This window comes from Ostrinia furnacalis, unplaced genomic scaffold (assembly GCF_004193835.3).
Source record: "Ostrinia furnacalis isolate ACB-3 unplaced genomic scaffold, ASM419383v2 OfSCF0620, whole genome shotgun sequence".
NCBI classification, from domain to species: domain Eukaryota; kingdom Metazoa; phylum Arthropoda; class Insecta; order Lepidoptera; family Crambidae; genus Ostrinia; species Ostrinia furnacalis.
In genome coordinates this window covers 25,093-46,394 of record NW_021130859.1, presented here as the reverse complement: position 1 = coordinate 46,394, position 21,302 = coordinate 25,093, and the positions used below count along the sequence as shown (strand labels likewise).

Below are 21,302 nucleotides of genomic sequence, written 5' to 3'. Positions count from 1 at the left end.
GATATCTTTTATTACGAGTACATTTAGATCCAGGAAAAAATACTAAAACGGAGTGTCATCGAAAAATTTTGTATGAAAAATTAAACAGCGCCCCCTAGGGCGGCTATAATATTAGGGGGCGCTGTTTAATTTTTCATACAAAATTTTTCGATGACACTTTGAATACGCAACGAAACGAACTCGAAAGTTTTTCGTACTAGAGGTACAGTTGTAGTTTCGTTGCAGTTGCGTTTCACCGTCTGTTCTGGGCCTAAGTGTACCTACACATTTTTAGATTGGACACCTATTATTAGTTTAAATTAAACACATCGTTTTAAAGTAATTAATGTAATTTGCCAAAACGCCCTTAACTTTAAGGCCAGTTTCCACCAAGACGGAGCGGAGAAGATGGTCTCCGCTCCGCTCCGCCTTGGTAAAAACCGGCCCTTAGACTCCCCGAAGACAACAGACTAATTTGCAGTCCGTGGGGTGTCTTACCATTCATGGCCAACACTTTTCATTATTTTTTAGGCAAATAATATTTAAATACAAAATACACCTTAATAATAATAAGTTCATCACCTCCTCAATCTATTGAAGGTGTCCCTCGCCTGTCTGGCCAGTGCGATATCATCGGCTCGCTGTTTCAAGGAGGCGGCTTCTTCGTTCAAGGCCGCCAGTGTGGATACCAGGGTCATCAGAGACATCGGCAGAACGCCGTCTGGCACCGACAGCTTTGTGTATTTCATCTGGAAACATAAAAAAGAAAACTGACTGATGTATCAATGCACATTGCAGCCCAAACCGCCGAGTCTAGAATGCATGGACTCACTTGGACCAGGCAGGGGCCACTCAGGCAGTTTATGAGCTAAAAGCGGGCCGCCGAATATAAAAACAACTAAATAAATAAAGGTTCATCATCATCATCATTTCAGTCATAGGACGTCCATTGCTGAACATAGGCCTCCCCAAATGCTTTCCATGTTGATCGATTGGTAGCGGTCTGCGTCCAGCGCTTCCCGGTTACCTTTACGATGTCGTCGGTCCACCTTGTAGGTGGATGGCCCACGCGTCAATAAAGGTTCAGGTTGTTATAATTTATCTATTTTTATTAGGTCATTGGCGGGCCGCGGTTTGCGCATCCCTGTTCTAAGGACTCCGAATGTGGCCAGTAGGTTTTATGCAGGCTAGGGGAAAGAAGAAAGGATTTCTCAAAATTCACCCCCTAAGGTTGGTTTTAGTGTCACGCGGACTGTCCGGTGCGGACCCGCTCCGAATCGGCCAATCTGTACGTACTTCTAGGGAGCGTTTTAGAGTAATGCGGTCCGGAGGAACCGCTCCGCTCCCTAGCAGTTCATACAGATCGGCTGTGCGGAGCGATCCGCACTGACAGTCCGCGTGACACTAAAACCAGCCTGTGAGGGTGAAACGGGGGTCTAAAGTTTGTATGGGGAAACCAGAATAGAGTATTCGAAAATTTACAGTACTGTACAGTATCTATGGATAAACGAATTCTTACCTTAGCTTTCTCACAGCTCTCTTCATACGACGCAACCTTCTGCCTCAACTGTCTGATGTGTTCCTGTATATTCTCAGGACTCGGATTCTGAGCCGATAGGGAACTCTTCGAAGACTCCAAATCCCTCCTTAGTTCAGCCAAAAACTTGTTATTACGGTCTATTTTCGCTTGCAGCTCCGCGTTATTCTGCTTCAATTTTAAAATTTCGTAATCCTGTTCTAGTTTTTCTGATAGAATTTTGGAGTGTTGGAGAGATATGGCTATAGGGTCTAGGTGTTCGATGCCTGTAGATTTTTGACTCTCGGCGGTTTGTATGAGTATTTGTTGACATTTTTGCGGCAGTGCCTGGATGTTTACATTCAGTTTATTCAGGATCTCCGAAGTGATTGCAGCTGGAAAATTAAATAAGATAAATTACAAAAGAGATAGGAACAAAGGCACTTTTAGGCGGCAGTATTATTTTAAATCTATACCTACCTACTACTGAGTGATTTTCGATTAAGTGCATAATAAAGCTGAAATACATTATTAGGCCTTGTTCAGATGTCACGCGATAACGGCACGGTTTCTGGGTGGTTCTCATTGGCGAGGCACTGAGGCGGTAACCACGCGGTGGTTCATCAACATCATCTCAGCCATAGGACGTCCACTGCTGAACATAGGCCTCCCCCAATGCTTTGCATGTTGCCGGGTGGGTAGCAACCTGCGTCCAGCGCCTTCCTGCTACCTTTATAATATCGTCGGTCCACCTTGTGGGTGGACGTCCGTCCGTCCGTCGGGCTATGTCAGCGACTTTACTTCGTTTACGGATCTCCTCATTTCTGATTCGATCTCGTAAAAGGAGTGCAGTGGTGGTTACGGTTGGAAATGCTGCCCGAAACCGCGCGATTATAGTGCAGAATTCGTCTGAACCAGGCCTTATACTTAAGTTAATGTACCTATTTCATTAATTTTAATTAACAGCATAAGTTTAGGCAGTATTATTAGAACAGGGAAAGGTCAGGTATCAATATCAAAAGGGCATTAGAAATTCAAACAAAAAATAACAGATTATCACTAATTTTATTAGCACTATCGTTGTCTATCTTAACAAAGTTATCAATTGAGTTATTCAGAATTCAATTCTGGGAAATTAACAATACTCTCAATTTTTTTGGCTACATTTAACAACAATTCTTCGGACAAACATGGTCCCATAAGTTGTATGGATAAAGGTAACTTATTCTTTGACAAACGGATCGGTACTGAAATAGCTGGTATTCCTGCCATGTTTGCTGGTTGAGTGCAGTAATCTTGAAATGCACACTGATCTCTATTATGCTTCGATACAAAATCACTATAAAGTGGTGCGTCACACAACGTTGTAGGTGTCAACAATAAATCTACAGAGTTTTCACCATTGAAAACATTGTTAAAATCATCTGAAATCAATCTACGTAACTTTAACGCTTTAATGAAATATTTATCATAATTTTTTGCTAACAAAAAGTAGTTTCCAGCAAATATTCTCCATCTGACTACGTTGTTGAAGCCTTTAGATCTAGATGATGCATAAAGTTCTTCAGTTGAGTAGTCTTCGTTAGTTCGTAGTCCATATTCTAGGCCGTCATATCTGGCCATATTACTAGCAACTTCACATTGGTTTAGAATAGAATATACAGCAATCGACACTGAAGTATGTGGTAATGATACAGCTTTGACATCTGCCTTTTCTTTTTCTAAAATATCAGCGACATATCTCCATGTGTCTAGCACTTCTTCACTCATTCCTTCACAATGATATTCCTTAGGTATTCCTATCCTTACTTTAGATAAATCTATATCTACAAGATCAACTGGCTTGTAAGCTCTTTTTATTGTTGTTGAATCCAAATCATCTGGGCCAGCTACACAATTCAATACAGTTATAGCATCTTCAATATTTCTAGTCAATATACCAGGCACATCCATTGAATTAACTAAAGGTATCAGGCCATATCTGGATACAAGTCCGTAAGTTGGTTTCAGGCCTACAATACCACATAGAGCTGCCGGATTCCTAGTTGATCCACCGGTGTCTGACCCAATGGCGGCTAGACACGCCCCAGAGCTCACCGCAACAGCGCTACCGCCAGAACTGCCTCCCGCTATCCTCCAATCATCAGCATTCTCGTCAAATCCCCATGGATTCCTTGTAGGTCCAAATATGGAATCAATAGTGCCTGAACCCATCGCAAACTCGTCCAAATTACACTTGCCGATTAAGCAAGCACCGGCAGCTCTTAATCGAGAGTAAACTGTGGCGTCGTAAGTCGGCACGAAGCTTTTCAGCATGTTAGAAGCGCAAGTTGTAGGTATGTTGTAGGTACAGAAATTATCTTTAATTCCCAACGAAATCCCGTCCAATGGTCTCGTTTTCTTCTCAATATAGAACCTTTTTTCACTCTCGATTCCATGGTTTTCAGCTTCATCAGCAGTTATAGTCACAAAAGCGTTCAATTCGCTCGTTTGCTTCGCTCTTTGCAAACTCAAATCCACGAAACTTGTCGGTGTTAATATTTTATCCCTGTACGCTCTGTGGATTTCCTTTATAGTGTACGAAGTCAATTTGTTCATTTTTTATTAAATTACGTTTATTTTCAACTATTTTATTGATAATTTTTCAAACACAGGTTATAAACAAACTTGACATATGGATATAAGTTTGCCAGATTACGAAGTTAGTTCATGAAGTTGAAAGAGAGTCTATTCTAGTTATTCGCAAATGAACCGGGTTATATCTAACGTTTATTGTAATAGATTTATTCTTACCTGAGGCATTTTTTTCCTTTTCGTCCCTTTGAGTAATTTCATCAAGTAAATTATTGTGTTCTTCATTAAAAATTTGGTCAACTTTCATGATCACAAATACGAAATTGTGCACTTTTTGTAAGTTTTCAATCAAGTTTGAACTTTCTTCAACAGCGAAACAGCGACAACTAGCGTCAAAACAATGAACTACTTGACGTCAATGACATTCTTCTTGTGTTCCGAAATAAACAAAAATCTACTTTGGTTTTAAATAATTTTACGTGTAAGCAGAAAATACTTAATATTACAGGATGTGAGATACTCAGATTCTTGATTCATTCTTATTACAAACATGAACGCATAATTTTTCAAGTAAATTAATTTGAATTTGTGAAAAACTTAAAAACTAAAATTATTTCGCAGAGAAATCGGAATTATGTTAAGCACTGTGCTGTGTTCTTTTTCTTTTAAATTTGATTTATTTTTCTCGAGCGTTTGAACTAATTTGTCATAAAAAAAAGAATTTACAACAAATAGAACACGCCGTAAACATTTTTCAGAAAAGTACTTCTTGATTTTTACGACGAAGATAATTACAATTCCTAAATTGCTGGTCAATTATTGACTAAATAAAATTGATATATTGTTATAAATTGTGGGCGAACCGTACCTATGCAAAGGGACGTTTAAAATGGCTCATTTGCAATACATTCCGGGCGATCCTCGTTTGGTGGATCAACTGGTTTATGAACTGAAGTCAAAAGGAATCTTCGATCAGGTGAGAATAATCTAAAAGATCATATAATTATCTCGGACATTGGTCAGAGGGTACATTCTACACTTATGTACCTCTATCTACTGCAAGTAAAGCAATTTCTTAAATCAGCATTGACATAACAATGAAAACCCTGAATCCTTATAAATCCAATAAAAAAAAACTCTAAATATGTGTTAGCATCCCTTGTATCAGTATTTTAGAGGTAACTATTTATAAAAAAAATATATGTGAAACTACAAGAATACTTACTTTTGTTAAACTCAAGTCCTAAATGTAGACCAATAAAATTAATATTGTGAGGTCCATTGACAGTAAGTGGTGAAAAGCATGTTGTTTCCAAGCTTAAAATAAAGATTGCATGTTTCAATCAGTTTCAGTTTCAAAAGTTGTGTCACGAATTGCAATAATAGAAACAATCCTGGATAGATCCAAGTATTTGAAGTCTGATGTTGATTTAAGCAATTTTTTTTCAATAAAACATGAACATTTTTATCATTAAAACAATACCAAAAGCTGTAAGACATGTTTAGTACTTATTTGTCTCAAAGTGACATTCTAAGGTCATATGAAAATAATAATTTGTAATTCAACAAAATAGCAATATTTTCATACCATTACTTAAAAATATTTTACTTTTATATGAATTATAGTTCCGTAAGGACTGCATCGCTGATGTGGACACAAGGCCAGCGTATCAAAATCTCCGGCAGCGCGTTGAGAATTCAGTCTCAACATTCCTGGCACGACAGTGCTGGAAACCGGACTTGAACAAGAATCAGCTTCGTGAAAAACTCAGAAAACATATTTTAGAGTAAGTTTGTGTAGATCAGGGGTGCCCAAACTTTTGACCTGTGACGTCCGTGGTCGACCTCTTGGCCATCACTTCTTCTTCTTCTTTGGTTTATAGCGACGAACTTGCGTTTTTTCGCCACTGAAGGCACATTGGCCATCACTGGTGTAGATAAATGGAAAACACCACTTATCAACAATATTGTCAAATTTTAATGGTGTTGATCGTAAAAAAAGAGAATGTGCAACAAAACTTTTTTAAGTCGTTATTTAACCTGTGGAATATTATTCATCCCTTGAACCCCTCGTGTTAAGTTTGATATGCTTGTGTTACAAGTGGGTTCACCAAAATTTTATCAACTAATTAAGTAAATAGCTCTTAACATTAGATTATACTTAACACTTGTATGTTATAGCGGAAACTATCTGGAGCAAGGTGTCGAAAGAATCGTGGATCAGGTGGTGAACCCCAAAGTTGCGACAGTCTTCATCCCTCAAGTAGAAGACCTCGTCTACAATTACCTTGGGATCACCAGGAAGAAGACCACGCCTGTTGCGGAAACATCAAACGGAAAAGTCACCGATAATGATCTTCTACCCACAGACCTGGAGGCGGTCAGTCCAGCATCGGTCAAAAGTAACGACGACAAAACTGAAGCCATGGAAACTTCACACGCTGATCAGGACAACAAAATGGATGTCGATTTTGACAAACTAAAAGATGAAAAAGACCACTCAAATGACGTCGACGTTGGAAAAACAGATGACACCCGATTATCTGGTATAAGCGAGTTAACTTCAAATGATTCTATGGCTAGCATGGATAAGAGTTCCATTCCTTTGCCCAGCGAAGAAATAAAATTAGAAAATATACCTGCACCGGACAACAGTCCTCCGAAAATAACAAAAATTGAGGTGGAATTAGAGAAGATTGAGTTGCCTGAAGAGCCTGATCTATCAAGAGACATACCATTACCCAATGAGACTCCTAAATCAGAGAAGGAAGTTTATTTTAAGCCTGTCAACACTGACGATGATGATTCTAGTTCTGATTCGTCGTTGCGTAGAAACATGTCTCCTTTGACTCCAATTAGAAATTTCAATAATGAAAACTCTTGTGACGCGCAGCAAGCGTTTGAAAACGAAGACAGCAAAGACGATAAAAAAGATGCATTAGAGCCAAGTACCTTTAGATTCACAATTGAGAAGACAGAAAACAGTTCTGATGCTGTGAAAATGGAAAAGAACGAAACGGAACAAGCAAATCTATCATACCAGTTCACTAATCAAATGAATATCAACACGTTCAACACACCGATGTATGACGACAGTTCAAATAGCACCCACTTGCAAATCGATTACGAAAGTGACGCGAACAGCAAAACTAATGTCGAAAACAAAGTACCTGAACCAGATCACAATTCTGGGGATTCTAGAAAAGATAAAAAGACAGAGGAAAGGAAAAGTAGTCATAAAAGTTCACACCGCGATTCTCATAGACATTCTAGCAGCAAAGATAGGCGATCAGATTCTAAGCAATCCAGCTCTAAAGACAGCAGAAGTGATAGGAAATCTTCAAAAGATGATCGCAGGTCCTCGAGCAAGTCTAACACAAAAGAAAAGTCTAGTGAGCGAGACAAAAAAGATGAGAAAAAAGACAGAGATTCCTCCAAACACAGAAGCTCACATAAAAGTTCCAGTTCTAATAGTCATAAAGATTCAAAATCCCATAGGAGTTCCAGCTCCAGTCAAAGACATTCTAGCTCGAGCAAGCACGATGAGAAGCGATCATCGTCCTCCAGCCATAGAGATAAGTCGGATAGAAGTTCGGATAAATATTCCAAAGACAAATCCTCTAAAGAATCTAGATCCAGTTCCAATTCTACTCGTGATAAAGATAGAAAGAGTGGTAGCAGCAGCAAAAGCAAAAGCGAAGATAAAGACAGACAAAAGAAGGATAAAAAAGACGCAGACGATCATTATAGCGCGTCAGGTCGGGGAAACCACACTCGCAGATCGACGGACAGAGACTCAAATGACGGCAGCTCATCGTCTAAAGGGTCACATCACCCCACAGGTTCAAAGTCCACAGAAAACAAAAAAGAAACCAAAAGTTCTACTTCTAAATCTGATAACACTTCGACTAGTGGTGAATCAACCAGCCCCAGTGATAAAGACAGTGTCACTGACAAAAGTAAGAATGAATCAAAAGGCAAAAATAAAAACGCACCTCAAGTGAAACCGATTGTGAGAATTGAGAATCATCTAGAAACGCCTATATCGTCGCCTCCGCGACTTCCGTTCGTCCCAGATGTTACGCTAAAAAAGCCGAAATTCGCTGCTAACATGCAAGAAGCTAGGAAACTAATGAAAATGCGTAAATTCTTGGATGACGAACAGAAAAGAATGAACCAAGAGGCGGCTTTGCTTCTAGAATTCCAAGCCAATGTTCGACCGAGTTTGAGTCAAGTTTACTCAAGTATTCCCGGTCCTGAGTTGGAGTTTGCTTGCGTCACGAGTAATCAGAGGGAAATGATAATTTCCGACAGCCAAATACACTCTGAGACAGCCAATTCAAATATTGTTGAGAGCAGTGAATCTAGGAGCGATACTATCAGCGACATATTGACAGCGGCAGAACAAGTTGAGAACATAGAAGTTAGTAATGTTGAGGATCAAGTAAATTCAGAAAATGCACCTGCCGAAACTGAATCAATTGTCGTTGAAGGTGAAATTGATGACGAAGCTAATCAAAATGCTGATACCGCTACGGTCCAAATAGAAAATATAATAGAAACCGACATAAATGCGTGTGAAATGGAGGTGGATGTGAGTATTGATGACAATAAAATAGAAATTATTGATAACGAGTCCACGAAATCAGAGATAAGAGAGTCTGAATCTAATCATACCAATAAAGTAGAACTTGAAATCGATAGTGGCGGTGACGACATCGAAGCACAACTACAAAGCTTGATGCCTGACGATGATGTAGGCCCTGAGTACCTCACAGTCACCATCATTGCTGAAGAACTATCCGAAACTGAAGAAACCAATGCTGAACCAGTTACACCTAAAATAAATCTCAAACCTGAACCAGAAGAAAAAATTTGCCCTGATGAGCCCGAATTCAAATATTTTGCTGAACACGAGAAATACAACTCAGAACTAGAAAGAGATACATTTAGCAAATTCCTGAAAACCTTCATTGAAAAATCGAGCACAGACAAAATACATGTGATCAACTGTGAAGGTTATGTGGAGAATATCCTAAAGGAGGTGTCACAAAACTTTGGACAGTTCGAAATTGTGAACTACCACAAGAACGGCCATTTGAAGCTCAATACTGCCAAGAATATTGTGAGGAATGTGAATGTGTCGTCCGAAATAACGCTGCCTATAGACAAAGTTGGCCGAAAAAATATTTCTCCGATGTTCAGCCCAGTAAAATCGGAGTGCTCTTTCGAATTGTCAAGCGATTACGATGCAAAATTAGAGGAGATGGTTAGCAAGACTTCTCGGAAAGAAATAATGGAAATCATACTTGGCAACGTGATAGATGATCCAGCCAGTGATTCTAGTTTGGAGTTGCCTACAATAGATTACTGCATGGACTCCAATATAGAGAGTGACACGGAGAATACAATGAAAAGGAAGTTTTGTGAGGTGGAGAGCAGTGTGAATAACAATAGACAGGTGCTGACGCCGAATAAAATAAGGAAATTGAGCGGATCCGATCAGATTTCGTCCACTACTGAAGGTAAGGAAAATATTCGCACTTTTTGGTACATGTCCATTAAGTCTAGTTAAACCTAAATTCTATCAAATTGATCCAATGATGCTTGACATAAACTTTCGCCATCTAAATTTTAAACAGTACTTGAGTCCAATAATTTTATGCTCATCACATTCTGTGATATTGTGATAAAAAGAGACATAACCTACAGTGCAGTGAGCGTCAAATAGTACGTGACACCCAAAGTAACCAAAAAGTTCGCAACACAACCTTATATCAAATGCAACAAAGACTTTTTGGCTACTTTGGGTGTCAAACCAATGTGCTAAACATAAAATATTGAATTGTTTATTTCAGAGAGCGAAGAAACAAGCAACAACAATGTCTCAAACACTATGAGGTCGAAGTACTTGGGACGTGCCAAGAGAGTCGGGCTGCCCAGGCCTCGGAGATCAAGTAAGTATAAGTTTCAACCAAAGGACGTTCGCTGCTGGACAAAGGCCTCCCTCAAGGATTTAAGACCGCTTTCAGATTTAGGCGATTTAGCAGCGCGACAAACGCGCGACAAACGCGCGATAGACGCGCTGCCGAAAATTTCATACTACATATATGACAGCTAATGCATGCCTTCACATTATAAAAACGCCGCTGTCGCGCTACTAACTCCCTAATGTGAAAGCGCTCTTAACAACGATCGGTCCTGCGCTGCTCATTTCGTCGGTCCTCTTGATAATTTTATTCCCCCAGTGGTTTTTGAGAGCGGTTTGGAATTCGGTCCGGTATAGTCGTAGAACTTCACTTTTCGTCAACTTTTGATTTATACACTCGACGTCAAATAAATCACACCTCCCGCGACAAGCATTTTCAAACGTATGCATCCTCACTTCCTACCAATATTGGTACCATTTAAAAGCCTAGTTCTAACCTTCATTTCATTAAAGGAAAGGATTTAACCCCAAAAATGTGTCTTTAGAAGGATTCAGAGTCACTTCTTCAAAAAATAGGTAGTTACGCTAGAGCCAACTTTTATGGCTATAAAACTGTTAAGTTGGGTTTAATTGCTATCCATCTGTTAAAGAGGACACGTGAAATCATTATTTGGTTTTATAACCATAAAATTTGGTCTAATTGATCCCATAGGTGGGCCCAAAGTGAGGTATTTTTTCAAGTCTCATTTATGGTATATGTTAATCATTTATTATGAAATTAAATGTGTTTTTCTTTAAGGACATTTATTGGGCTTTCAAATAACACCAATATTGTTGGGGTACCATGATTGTTTCAGAAGAAAATCGTTAAAGTTCGCGTCGTGGAAGGTGCGGTTTATTTGATGTTGAGTATATTACGATTTCCGTCATTGCTCTATTTAGTTTTCTGGGTTCGCATTTTGATGGATTCGGACTTAATGCCAAACATCTGTAAGAGCCCCCGACTACACACTTTTATCGGTTAATAGTTTGGTCAGTTTCTAATTTGTATGAGGAAGCGGCCGATACCAAATCGGTCATACTTGTTCATACTGATTTACAGCCCGACCAAACTATCGGCATATTGTATCTGTGTAATAACCCTACATTCTTGTCCTCAGACCTGCCCAACAGTCCGTCTAGCGACAAGTCGGTGGAGAACTACGAACAGAACACAGCCACGCCTAACGGACGGGTGAAGCCTCGCAAAGTTCAGAGGTACGACACCTCGGACTTGTATAAACCGAAGCTGCATTACTTGTCGCGGCGGAACAATATCAGCTAGATTGTGGGAATATACTTCCCACCATATTTTTGGTTGTGGGAATATACTTCCCACCACATTTTGCCGGTGGGAATATACTTCCCACCATAGATTAACCGTATTTCCTTGTCTTGAGATCCAAAAACAATTTTTTTTGAACTTACTATACTATGCCCGGTTAGCATAACGGCTGGAGATTATAAATAATTCCTTGAATAAAGACTGCCTGTGCAATTTAGTGATAAGGAGATATGCGGAGCGACCGTTCCGCTGCCTTACTCTACTTCATTGGCTGGCTTCATTGAATATGCACGCGTGTGTTATTTATAAATGACTTAAAATCTAATTTGGAAGTTGTCTTATCTACACTCGCGAGCAAAACTATGGAATCACTTACATGAAGTTGTTTCCACGCGATCTTGTGTACTAACGAATTTGTTAGTAACAAAAAAAGTGGCACCATTTAAAAGATTAAACTTTTAACTTTAAATTGATACCAAATTTATTTAAATCACATCAGTATTTAAAAAGATATCCCGGTTAATGTGACGAAGTAAGGAAAAAGATATGTATCTACTCTTTGATACGTCGCGAGTTGCGGCCTATTTACCCCCTATAAAAGCACGTGTTTTCGGATTTTGCTTTTACACGTTGATCCTTACACATCTCCGCTTCTTTTGACACTTTACCTGGGATTCTACACCTTCAGAAGCAGCATAAATCGTTGCACAATTGCAAGAAGAGCTCAGCCAGCGGGCTGTCGCACGTCAGCTCCACATAAGCCAGTCCTGGGTTTCGAAAGTTTTAAGACGCTTTCGGGAGACTGGTGGCTTTATCCCGAGACCAAGTTCTGAACAGCACCGGTGCACATCGCAGAAGGATGACAGTTTTTTCATGTCAACCTCTCTATAAAATCGTCATTTGACTGGTATCGACGTCCAGCAAGAGCTCAGAAATGTTCGTAGGATAGCTGTTAGCAAGTGGACAGTTCGTCTAAGATATAAGCAATAGAATTTGACTCCAAAAAGGCCTGCCACGGGCTCGAAACTGACGGCAGGTCACCGATAAGCACGCTTTCAATTTGCTCGTACACATCTCGATGGGAAGTCGAGCAAGCCACCCCTATAAGCCACTGTTTCAGCGAACCAGCACTGCACAAATCTCTCCCCAGGCCGCCTATAGACCCGACCTCTTCGACTGCTGCACTGCAAACACAGTCTGCATTCATCGGAGAACAAAACTCGCCTCCATTACTCGCCTTCCCATCAAAATAAGTGCGAGCTAATTGAAAGCGTGCTAGTCGGTGACTTGCCGTCAGTTTCGAGCCTGTGGCAGACCTTTTTGGAGTCAAATTCTATTGCTCATATCTTAGACGAACTGTCCACTCGCTAACAGCTATCCTACAAACATTTCTGGGCTCTTGCTGGACGTCGATATCAGTCAAATAACGATTTCATAGAGAGTTTGACATGAAAAAACGGTCATCCCTCTGCGATGTGCACCGGCGCTGTTCAGAACTTGGTCTCGGGATAAAGCCACCAGTCTCCTGAAAGCGTCTTAAAACTTTAGAAACCCAAGACTGGCTTATGTGGAGCTGACGTGCGACAGCCCGCTGGCTGAGCCCTTCTTGCAATGCTGCAACGATTTGTGCTGCTTCTGAAGGTGTAGAAGCCCAGGTAAAGTGTCAAAAGAAGCGGAGATGTGTAAGGATCAACGTGTGAAAGCAAAAATCCGAAAATACGTGCTTTTATAGGGGGTAAATAGGCCGCAACTCGCGACGTTTCAAACAGTTGATACATGTCTTTTTCCTTACTTCTTTACATCAGCCGGGATATCTTTTTAAATACTGGTGTGATTTAAATGAATTTGGTATCAATTTAAAGTTAAAAGTTTAATGTTTAAAATGGTGCCACTTTTTTTGTTACTAACAAATTCGTTAGTTCACAAGATCGCGTGGAAACAACTTCATGTAAGTGATTCCATACTTTTGCTCGCAAGTGTACAACTTCACAGCGAACAGAGCTAATTTGCGACATAGAGAAATAGTTTATTAAAAAGTCAAATCACTGACTTCGTATTGTAAAACGACGTTCAATAATAAATTTAAGAGGCTCGATTTTGTGCTTGATCTTGGATAGAGTTTTGAGTCTCGTTCTTTAATATGGGTCTTATATTCAAAATCTCAGTATAGATCGCTAGTAAATATCACTGCCAGTTGTTTATTTTTATACAAATAGTAATATAATATTTATACACATTGCTGATAGTAAATAATTAAATTAATCATACTGTGAGGTAATTGCCTTAACCATCACACAACATTTAATAATCTGTACAATCTGATAAAGGATGGTTCTGGTGTTTAAATACAACTACTACCCGACTGCGCCATTTTTTTGGCTTTTTACGGTCTGGTCTGGCCAAATATTGTCTTGTCCGGCCTGTCCGGCTTTTTACTTGGCTGCCGCACCAGGCGAAAGTCGAGCCACAGAGTCCGGCTTTTGTGTTTTTGGACCTGGCAACCCTAGATCCATAGCTAAAATAATAAAAAAAATCAGTTTTCGATGGCAATGCCATATAAAAAGTTGTATTTGAACATCACTTTCTCCTTTAGTTAGGTTGTTTTTGGACTAAAATATTGATAAAATGAGAAAAATGCTTAATTAATTAATTACAACTGGATTGTAATTGTATTGTACTCTGTTAGAAGTAAGTTTTTGATTTATTCGTCATTACCATGACATGTATAAGTTGTAAATATTATTTTCTTGTTTGATGTGAAAGTATAATAATATCATAGATTTAGGCGCATTATTGTAATGTTAGAAATAATTTTATTTCATTGTTAAACTATCAAATATTTAATAAAATATGCATATTAGCTTTCAATTTATAAGCAATAAAATGTGTACAAATTAATATGTGTTTAGCTAGTGTATTTTTGTAATTTGTAACCCGGTATTTTTGTACGCGACGTTTGGAGTTACGGTCTTGAATAATTATGACGTATCTCTTTTTCATCATTGATCAGTGAGAGGGGACTAACTACTATACTTACGAGCAAAAGTATGGAATCACCCCTTGTGTTTTGTACCGAGCGATCTTAAGAACTGAATGACTGTATGTATATTTGGTATCAATTCAAAGTTTATAATATTACCTTTAAAATGGTACCATTTTTATTTGTCTCCTATTAGTCATTTAGTTTTTGTGATCGCTCGAAACAAATCAAATAGGGTGATTTCATATTTTTGCTCGCGAGTGTAGAAAGGGGCGTAAAGCCAGCCACACTGCGCTTTCACCTTTATCATAAAACACATCAAGAAACATCATAGTTGTTCCATGCCATGATGTTCTTCTCTCTGTCTTAGCACATCTCAATAATTATGACACCTACTGTCATAAACTGGTTTGCTTCCTATCTTCGTGGTCGCCAACAAGCGGTTAGCGGTAAGCTACTTCAGAAATACCGGGTTATTGTTCTATTATCTATGAAGTATGTTAACGTAAGGTCTTATTAAACTGACAACGAATGATCACTATATCAGTAAGGCTCCGTTTCCGCTAAGGCAAAGCGGAGCGGAGAAGTTTTTTGAATAATCAATCAATTTCCTGGTTTCCTGAATAATGAAATCTGATTGGTTATCCAAAAAACTTCTCCTCTCCGCCCATGGTAGAAACCGGACCTTAGTTATTTAAACAAACTTATAAAATATCGTTTAAAAATATCAACAAAGAAGTTAAATGTCTATTCTAAGTAGGAATTGATTTACATAAGATTCAAGTGTATTTATTATTATTTTGGTTTTCTCGAATTAAATATTATGTGTACAGACGACAGCATATATTATAAAGCTTGTGTTGTTGACCGTACATTCTGTATTTATGTAAATTCTAAATTACTTGCTTCCCAAATGATTTTAAACTTTAATCTATTAAAAATAAGACTTAAATATTGGGTGTTAAGTTTGTGCGGCGAAGTCGTGCTCGCCCTCTACGTATTTAAACTTAGTAATTATTTACAATATTATTATATCCTATTGATTTTACTGTGATTAACGCAAAAAAGTAGGTAGAAAATTATAAATAGGTATATTAATAAGCAAATCTAAGGATAATGTACCGAAATGTCATGGTGAGATTGATCTACTTATTTGGCTGCCTGTAGGAGTAAGTATTAAAATTAATTTTAGATTTTACTGAATTGTGACTAAATAATTAATCAATTAATTTTTGTGTAAATGGTCTCGAATGTATTTGGGGCACACAATTTCAAGTTTTTCCCAGTGAAAATGCGCGACGCGCTTAAAGGTGCGTACGCACATGCGTAACGGAAAAATCTGTTTACTTTTCTAGAAAACACACAATTTATGCAATATCCTATAAAAACGCATTAGCGATCATTACGGTAAGCATTGAGTGATATTATTTTTGTGAGTCTGTATTTACCTACGTTTTCGTGTATGTCGTCAATGTAATGTAATGTACTGTTAGTGATTTATTTAATAAAATATAAAATTATATTTATTTCGCTTTTATTATTTTTATACCATCATTTTGAACCAAATTCTCCCTTGAAGTAACTGTAACTTGAACATATTGTACTTTACACCTGTTTACTAAAGAACATGAGTATGTTTACAATAACAATAAATATTCGTTATCAATAAATTATCACTGACTTGCTTTCAATATAATGACCCTGCTGAAGTTATAATGAGCCCATTAAGGTCGTGAGTCAGCTTGACTATTATCATTAGTTCTAACTTCTAGGTCGGAATATTGTGCAATAATATAATTTAAAGTAAATAGGCTTTTTCCATCAGTACAACTTTTTTCTTATTTTGTTTGTTACAAACAACCCAGACCCAGTCAAGTTAACTGCGCACCTGGTTGCCGTGACGTCACATTGACGCTCTGGTACGGATGGGGCGTACGCCGGGAGAGGAGGGAGTCGCATTCCAGCCAGTGCGCAGTTAACTTGACGAGTCTGGGTTTAATTCCGCGCTATAGTTAGAGTAGGAACTGGCTGAAAAAAAGCATGGGTGCATAAAAATAAAAGAGCATCTATAAGTAAATAAATAATCTTTAATTACAAAACAGGGTGTAGTCAGAATTACATTATAATACTAATGTCAACGAAAGCAAACTAATGATTATAAATACACCAAGAAGACCACTTGGTGATGACAAGTTTAATGAATTTACTGTAAAATGTATAATACTTCATTCTAAATACTAAAATGAATCTGAAATATCAATAATGAATAAAATTTTCACTAAAAACTTCATGCAGTAAAAGATAAAAAGTTATGTTCCATGGTAATTAACTTTCAATTACTTTTGTATAACTTTTACATTAAAAAAAACTATGGAAATGAGGAACTAACAGGAATAGTATTCATTTACTTCTTAACTTAGAATGAAATACCAGTTTTATCTTTGACAAAAGCTATCACCATTTCAATACTTAGTAAAATTTAAAGTATTATTTATAAAGGCTATTTTGTACTGCAGTTTTTATAGATTTAATAACAGCATCAATAATAATATATCGAAAAGTGCGCTATGCACAGCCAAGGAATACTAAACTTACAAAACTAAAATTCAAATGCATATAACCACTGAAAAAAATTAATTAAAAATGCTAAGTCAAAGATAAAATTGGAACATTAGCTTTAGGTTCTTTGAGAGGTTATAGCACAAACCTTACGCTATTTAAACGTTAAGTACATACATTCCTATATTCTGCCTCCTGTCTTATAAAGTTGATGATACTAATACAGAAAAAAGATCTTACGTTAAATTTCTCTAAAAATGTGGTAACATTGTAAACAATCATTTTATTCATTTTAATTGTGTGCAGCTTGCTTCTCAAGTCCTGCAGGGTCTAAAATTGGTGACTGTTTCTTTACAATACCAGATAGCAGGGTTTTGATCTGGGCAATAGCACGTCCCGGGTTCAGTCCTTTCGGGCATGTTCGTGTGCAGTTCATGATGGTATGGCAACGGTACACAGAGTATGTGTCCTTCAGTTTCGATAAACGTTTAGCGGTGGCGTCGTCACGGGAGTCGATGATCCATCTGTAAGCCTGCATGAGGACGGCCGGGCCCAGATACTTGTCTCCGTTCCACCAGTATGATGGACAGCTGGTGGAGCAGCAGGCGCAGAGCACACACTCGTATAGACCATCGAGCTTGGCACGGTCCTCAACGTCTTGGAGTAGCTGAGTCTCCTTACCTTTGACGGGCTCCTTGTCACGCTGCAGCCATGGCTCAATGGACTGGTACTGGCGGTAGAAGTTGGTCAGATCTGGCACGAGGTCCTTGACCACGTACATATGCGGTAGTGGATAGATTTTCGATGGCTTGGACAGGCTTTGGTCAATATGGCTAATGCAAGCAAGAGTGTTTACTCCGTCGATGTTCATCGCGCACGAGCCACATACTCCCTCGCGACAGGACCTCCTGAAAGTCAGGGTAGGGTCGATTTCGTTCTTTATCTTCAGAAGAGCATCCAACACCATAGGAGCGCAGTCATCTAAATCCACCTCATAGTTTTGGGTGTATGGCTTCTTATCAGGCTCGTCGGGGTTCCACCTGTACACGGCGAATGTCTTCACCCGCTTGCCGAGGGCTGGTGACGTCGCGAAGCTACGCAGCTGCCCAAAAGTACCCGAAGTCAGCCTCAGCAACGGCATTATGTAATGTTTTGTGTATCAAAACAAAAGCGGTGGACGAGTCGGGCTCAAAACTATTTACGCGTAGTGCGATTTTAAAACTGCAACAGGCTTCTGTGGTCCTGTTTATCGCGGAAAATAAATATTAGTTTCGAATTATCACCCTTTCACAACTTGGCGAAATGATATCTTTTGACAGCACAGATTAGAGAGTTTGACAGGTGAAGTGACAGCCAGACAATAAATGAGCGAATGAATGAATGAGAATGAACGAATGTGATTTTCTAGTGATGTCCATAAAAACTTTTAAAAATATTCAATTTGTACTTAAAGTACAGCACTCAAAAACGGATAAAATAAATAATCTAAACAAAAAAGCATTACGTTCTACTGATGGGTAATTATTTTGTTTCTACATAAGTAAAAGACGCGTGACATCATCATTTCAGTCATCATATTATGCTAGTGGCCAGGCCACTGCAGACACTGCAGTGCTACCTTAAGCCTTTCAGTTTGACCGGTTGGTAATTTGTGGTAAAACCGATGGATTGGCAAGGCTCTGGAAAATGGACAGACAATATCTTACTTTAGAGTTGTAAGAATGCATTGGATGCTTTGAAAATCCAGAACTTCTTCGTCACTTATTTAATAAAAATTTTAATGAAGTTTTTTTACTTTGCTTTTTGGAGTAGTCATGAAGCTTCAAGTGTGTTATTTTTATTGACTTTTTTCTGTGCTCTCTAATACTGCACCAAACGATTAATGTAATTTAACATTAAATTAAATAATTTAAACAACGCGGTGTGTGAAATGGACTTCACTACACTTTTGGCGGGAATTGTGTTTTTGACAGACAGCTGACAAATTAATTTTCGTTTGTTGTTGTTGTGTGTTGTGATAAGATTAATTTTAATAGAAATACAATGAAAAACACGCCTACATTAAAATCACTAAGCAAAGTAGACTCGCCCAAAACCCCAGGTGGCATTAGCAAGTCCTTATTGACGCCTTGTCGCAGAGTTGGTCTTTCACGAAATTGGAGAAAAAGTGGACCGTCACCGTTTATTTCTCCTCTTGCCGGCAATGCTGAAGTTAAGGTTGAAAAAATCGAGCCCAGGAAGAGAAAAAAGCGTCACGATGACGAAGAATTGGCAAGTGGATCGTCTGATACAACGGTTTCAAAAGATGTCCACATAGATGAAGATCATTCGTCAAATATCGAAGATATTGAGACAACACCTTCAAGAAATGTCAGCACTCCCCAGAGAAAGAAATCCAAGACACTCCTTGCATCTAGAATAGTTAACAAAGAGAGTAGTGATGTCGAATCGCTGAAAGTAACAAATGAATTTGTGAATAATGCAGATACTACCAGTATAGAAGAATGTACAAATACGAAAATTATTGAAGACACTAAAAAAGACCTAACAGATGTTGTTACTCCAGTTCGTTCCAAGTCAAAAGGTAAAATAAGCAGAATTAAACCTACTGTTCAAGAAACTGTTAAAGTTGTTGATTCCAAAGAAAATGTTTGTGTAAATGAAAATATTTCAAATGAACTGAGTAAAAATACTAAACAGAAAAGCCCTGAAAACCTCACTAAGGAATGTATAGTTGTTATTCAGAAGAAGATTTTTAAGAAAGATATTAAATCTATTGAGAAAGACAAACCAAAACAAGAAACTGCAATACCAAAGTCTAATCCTGTGAACCCAATATCACAGATATTATTTGATTCAGACTCTGATGATGTGCCTTTAGTTGCTTTGAATAAAAACGAAATAAAAGAAGAAAAAAGTAAAAATGTGATTCCTGTAGATGACGATGATGACTTTGATAATACATGTAAAATTAAAGTGAAAAAACTAGTTGATAAGACCACATCTATTGGAGGACTTAGAGCTGATTCAAGTAAAAAGAAATGTAAAGAAAAACAGAAAGCAACATCATCAAAATGCAAAGAAATCGAACCTAAAGTATGTACAGAATCGAAACCATCATCACAGAGCTCTTTTGATGATGATGATTTTGTTACTGATAATAGACGAACAATTCTGATTCGGAAATCTTATGATAAAGTGACCAAACCTTCTAAAGCAAAATCTACAGGGTCTATAACACTTAAAGATATTGAGGACCTGAAAGATAGGATTGAAGTAAAGAAAAAATTACTTTTAGCTAAAGCAACTGAAGACTCAAAAGAATTAAGAGATTTGATCAAAAAATGGCAAAAAGGATGCCAGGATGCTTTGATGGAATTAATGGAACTGATGAAAAACAAGTTTCCAGATAAACAGAACATGGATTACGCAGAAATACTCCAGACTTTGAAGATACCATCCTCATTGGTGGGCTATGATGAAGATAATGATTGTTTCAATACTCCTACAGATGAAAATATAATTCTATCTAAATTTAATACATAACTTTTAATGAAATAAATGTTACTTGTTACAAAATAACCTTTCATTGTATAGGAATAGAAGAAAAACAAATTTTCTAAGCTATTTTTTTATTAATATACATTTATAACTGGTACTAATCTAAAATCTGTGGGACCGGACTGGGTTAGCTGGGTCAAATAGTTTGGGGTCTTTCAAGAATGCTTTGTCCTTGTAGTAGTAAGGCATGTAAGCGCAGTTTTGTGCTTTCTTTATTTCATTTTCCACTAGTTCTTGTTTCTTTTTGCATAAGCCAGTGATGTGCCTTCCGTAAATCCTCCCTGTGTAGGGACTCTGAAATTGTGATAGTAACCTGACGTTTTTGTAGTCGGGGGTTATGTTCAGTTTACAAAGAATACATAGTTTAGTTTCTTTTTTGTAGGGGTTTTCGATTTCTACTGGGGCGTCGTCTTTTTCCACTGGTTTTGCATCAGTTGATGACAATCGTACAGCTGGTGTTATAACTCTGGGTGTATTATAAACTGAAAGGCAACAAATCGTCAGAAAACAATTTTACTATAACGTTACTGGTAGGATACATACAAATCAAATTACTTACACAGATGTCTATTTAATAAAGCTTTAATTAATGCCATGATTTAGACTTTAGCAGCAAATAAATTAAATTTCTAAGCTATTTTGGAAGTGGAAGAATTCCTTCCACACATAACCTCAAAAACAATAATTTTGACATTGACAATGTTGACATTTGTACGTTGCGTTCTGTTACTGCGTTAAATAAGTGGCAATCTTTTTGTGTAGTAAGTCGTTTCGTTTTCATTTAAGAAGCTAACTGAAACTGAAAGAAAAGTATTCGATGCACTTTAAATACTTATTTAAACAAGTTATTTATAATAAATAAATTAAATCATCAGATGTT

The 21,302-nt window shown here is 37.9% G+C and overlaps 6 protein-coding genes across 6 annotated transcripts; 2 read left to right on the top strand and 4 right to left on the bottom strand.

Annotated features, from left to right (window-relative positions):
* Positions 1 to 335: 335 nt before the first annotated feature.
* Positions 336 to 4,491, bottom strand: LOC114366324 (uncharacterized). The gene is made up of 3 exons (XM_028323178.1): positions 4,289 to 4,491; positions 1,499 to 1,890; positions 336 to 728 (listed from the first exon to the last, which is right to left on the bottom strand). The coding sequence occupies exons 1-3, from the start codon at positions 4,374 to 4,376 to the stop codon at positions 558 to 560; spliced, it is 651 nt and encodes a 216-aa protein (XP_028178979.1). The 5' UTR covers positions 4,377 to 4,491; the 3' UTR covers positions 336 to 557.
* On the bottom strand, positions 2,542 to 4,244 carry GatA (glutamyl-tRNA(Gln) amidotransferase subunit A, mitochondrial). Its single transcript, XM_028323177.1, has one exon. The coding sequence runs from the start codon at positions 4,091 to 4,093 to the stop codon at positions 2,606 to 2,608; it is 1,488 nt and encodes a 495-aa protein (XP_028178978.1). The 5' UTR covers positions 4,094 to 4,244; the 3' UTR covers positions 2,542 to 2,605.
* A 262-nt stretch (positions 4,492 to 4,753) lies between the features above and the next one.
* LOC114366321 (biorientation of chromosomes in cell division protein 1-like 1) lies at positions 4,754 to 11,737 on the top strand. The gene is made up of 5 exons (XM_028323175.1): positions 4,754 to 5,045; positions 5,696 to 5,856; positions 6,251 to 9,594; positions 9,928 to 10,026; positions 11,159 to 11,737. The coding sequence occupies exons 1-5, from the start codon at positions 4,959 to 4,961 to the stop codon at positions 11,320 to 11,322; spliced, it is 3,855 nt and encodes a 1,284-aa protein (XP_028178976.1). The 5' UTR covers positions 4,754 to 4,958; the 3' UTR covers positions 11,323 to 11,737.
* Positions 11,738 to 16,513: 4,776 nt separating this feature from the next.
* On the bottom strand, positions 16,514 to 18,199 carry LOC114366317 (Succinate dehydrogenase, subunit B (iron-sulfur)). The gene has a single exon (XM_028323159.1). The coding sequence runs from the start codon at positions 18,000 to 18,002 to the stop codon at positions 17,154 to 17,156; it is 849 nt and encodes a 282-aa protein (XP_028178960.1). The 5' UTR covers positions 18,003 to 18,199; the 3' UTR covers positions 16,514 to 17,153.
* A 513-nt stretch (positions 18,200 to 18,712) lies between these two features.
* LOC114366316 (uncharacterized) lies at positions 18,713 to 20,448 on the top strand. Its single transcript, XM_028323158.1, has one exon. The coding sequence runs from the start codon at positions 18,905 to 18,907 to the stop codon at positions 20,405 to 20,407; it is 1,503 nt and encodes a 500-aa protein (XP_028178959.1). The 5' UTR covers positions 18,713 to 18,904; the 3' UTR covers positions 20,408 to 20,448.
* A 40-nt stretch (positions 20,449 to 20,488) lies between these two features.
* On the bottom strand, positions 20,489 to 21,099 carry LOC114366318 (28S ribosomal protein S18c, mitochondrial-like). Its single transcript, XM_028323160.1, has 2 exons — positions 20,982 to 21,099; positions 20,489 to 20,904 (listed from the first exon to the last, which is right to left on the bottom strand). Exons 1-2 carry the CDS (start codon positions 21,016 to 21,018, stop codon positions 20,525 to 20,527), a joined length of 417 nt encoding a protein of 138 aa, XP_028178961.1. The 5' UTR covers positions 21,019 to 21,099; the 3' UTR covers positions 20,489 to 20,524.
* Positions 21,100 to 21,302: the final 203 nt, after the last annotated feature.

Bases quoted from the DNA above. Each gene is read 5' to 3' on its own strand.
- GatA (XM_028323177.1), bottom strand. From the start codon at position 4,093: ATGAACAAATTGACTTCGTACACTATAAAGGAAATCCACAGAGCGTAC.
- LOC114366324 (XM_028323178.1), bottom strand. From the start codon at position 4,376: ATGAAAGTTGACCAAATTTTTAATGAAGAACACAATAATTTACTTGAT. The intron at 1,891-4,288 runs GTAAGAATAAAT...TTAATTTTCCAG, and splicing joins AAAGGAAAAAAATGCCTCAG to CTGCAATCACTTCGGAGATC. The intron at 729-1,498 runs GTAAGAATTCGT...TTATGTTTCCAG, and splicing joins AGAGCTGTGAGAAAGCTAAG to ATGAAATACACAAAGCTGTC.
- LOC114366317 (XM_028323159.1), bottom strand. From the start codon at position 18,002: ATGCCGTTGCTGAGGCTGACTTCGGGTACTTTTGGGCAGCTGCGTAGC.
- LOC114366321 (XM_028323175.1), top strand. From the start codon at position 4,959: ATGGCTCATTTGCAATACATTCCGGGCGATCCTCGTTTGGTGGATCAA. The intron at 5,046-5,695 runs GTGAGAATAATC...TATGAATTATAG, and splicing joins CAAAAGGAATCTTCGATCAG to TTCCGTAAGGACTGCATCGC. The intron at 10,027-11,158 runs GTAAGTATAAGT...TCTTGTCCTCAG, and splicing joins GCCCAGGCCTCGGAGATCAA to ACCTGCCCAACAGTCCGTCT.
- LOC114366318 (XM_028323160.1), bottom strand. From the start codon at position 21,018: ATGGCATTAATTAAAGCTTTATTAAATAGACATCTGT. The intron at 20,905-20,981 runs GTAAGTAATTTG...GTTGCCTTTCAG, and splicing joins TTTATTAAATAGACATCTGT to TTTATAATACACCCAGAGTT.
- LOC114366316 (XM_028323158.1), top strand. From the start codon at position 18,905: ATGAAAAACACGCCTACATTAAAATCACTAAGCAAAGTAGACTCGCCC.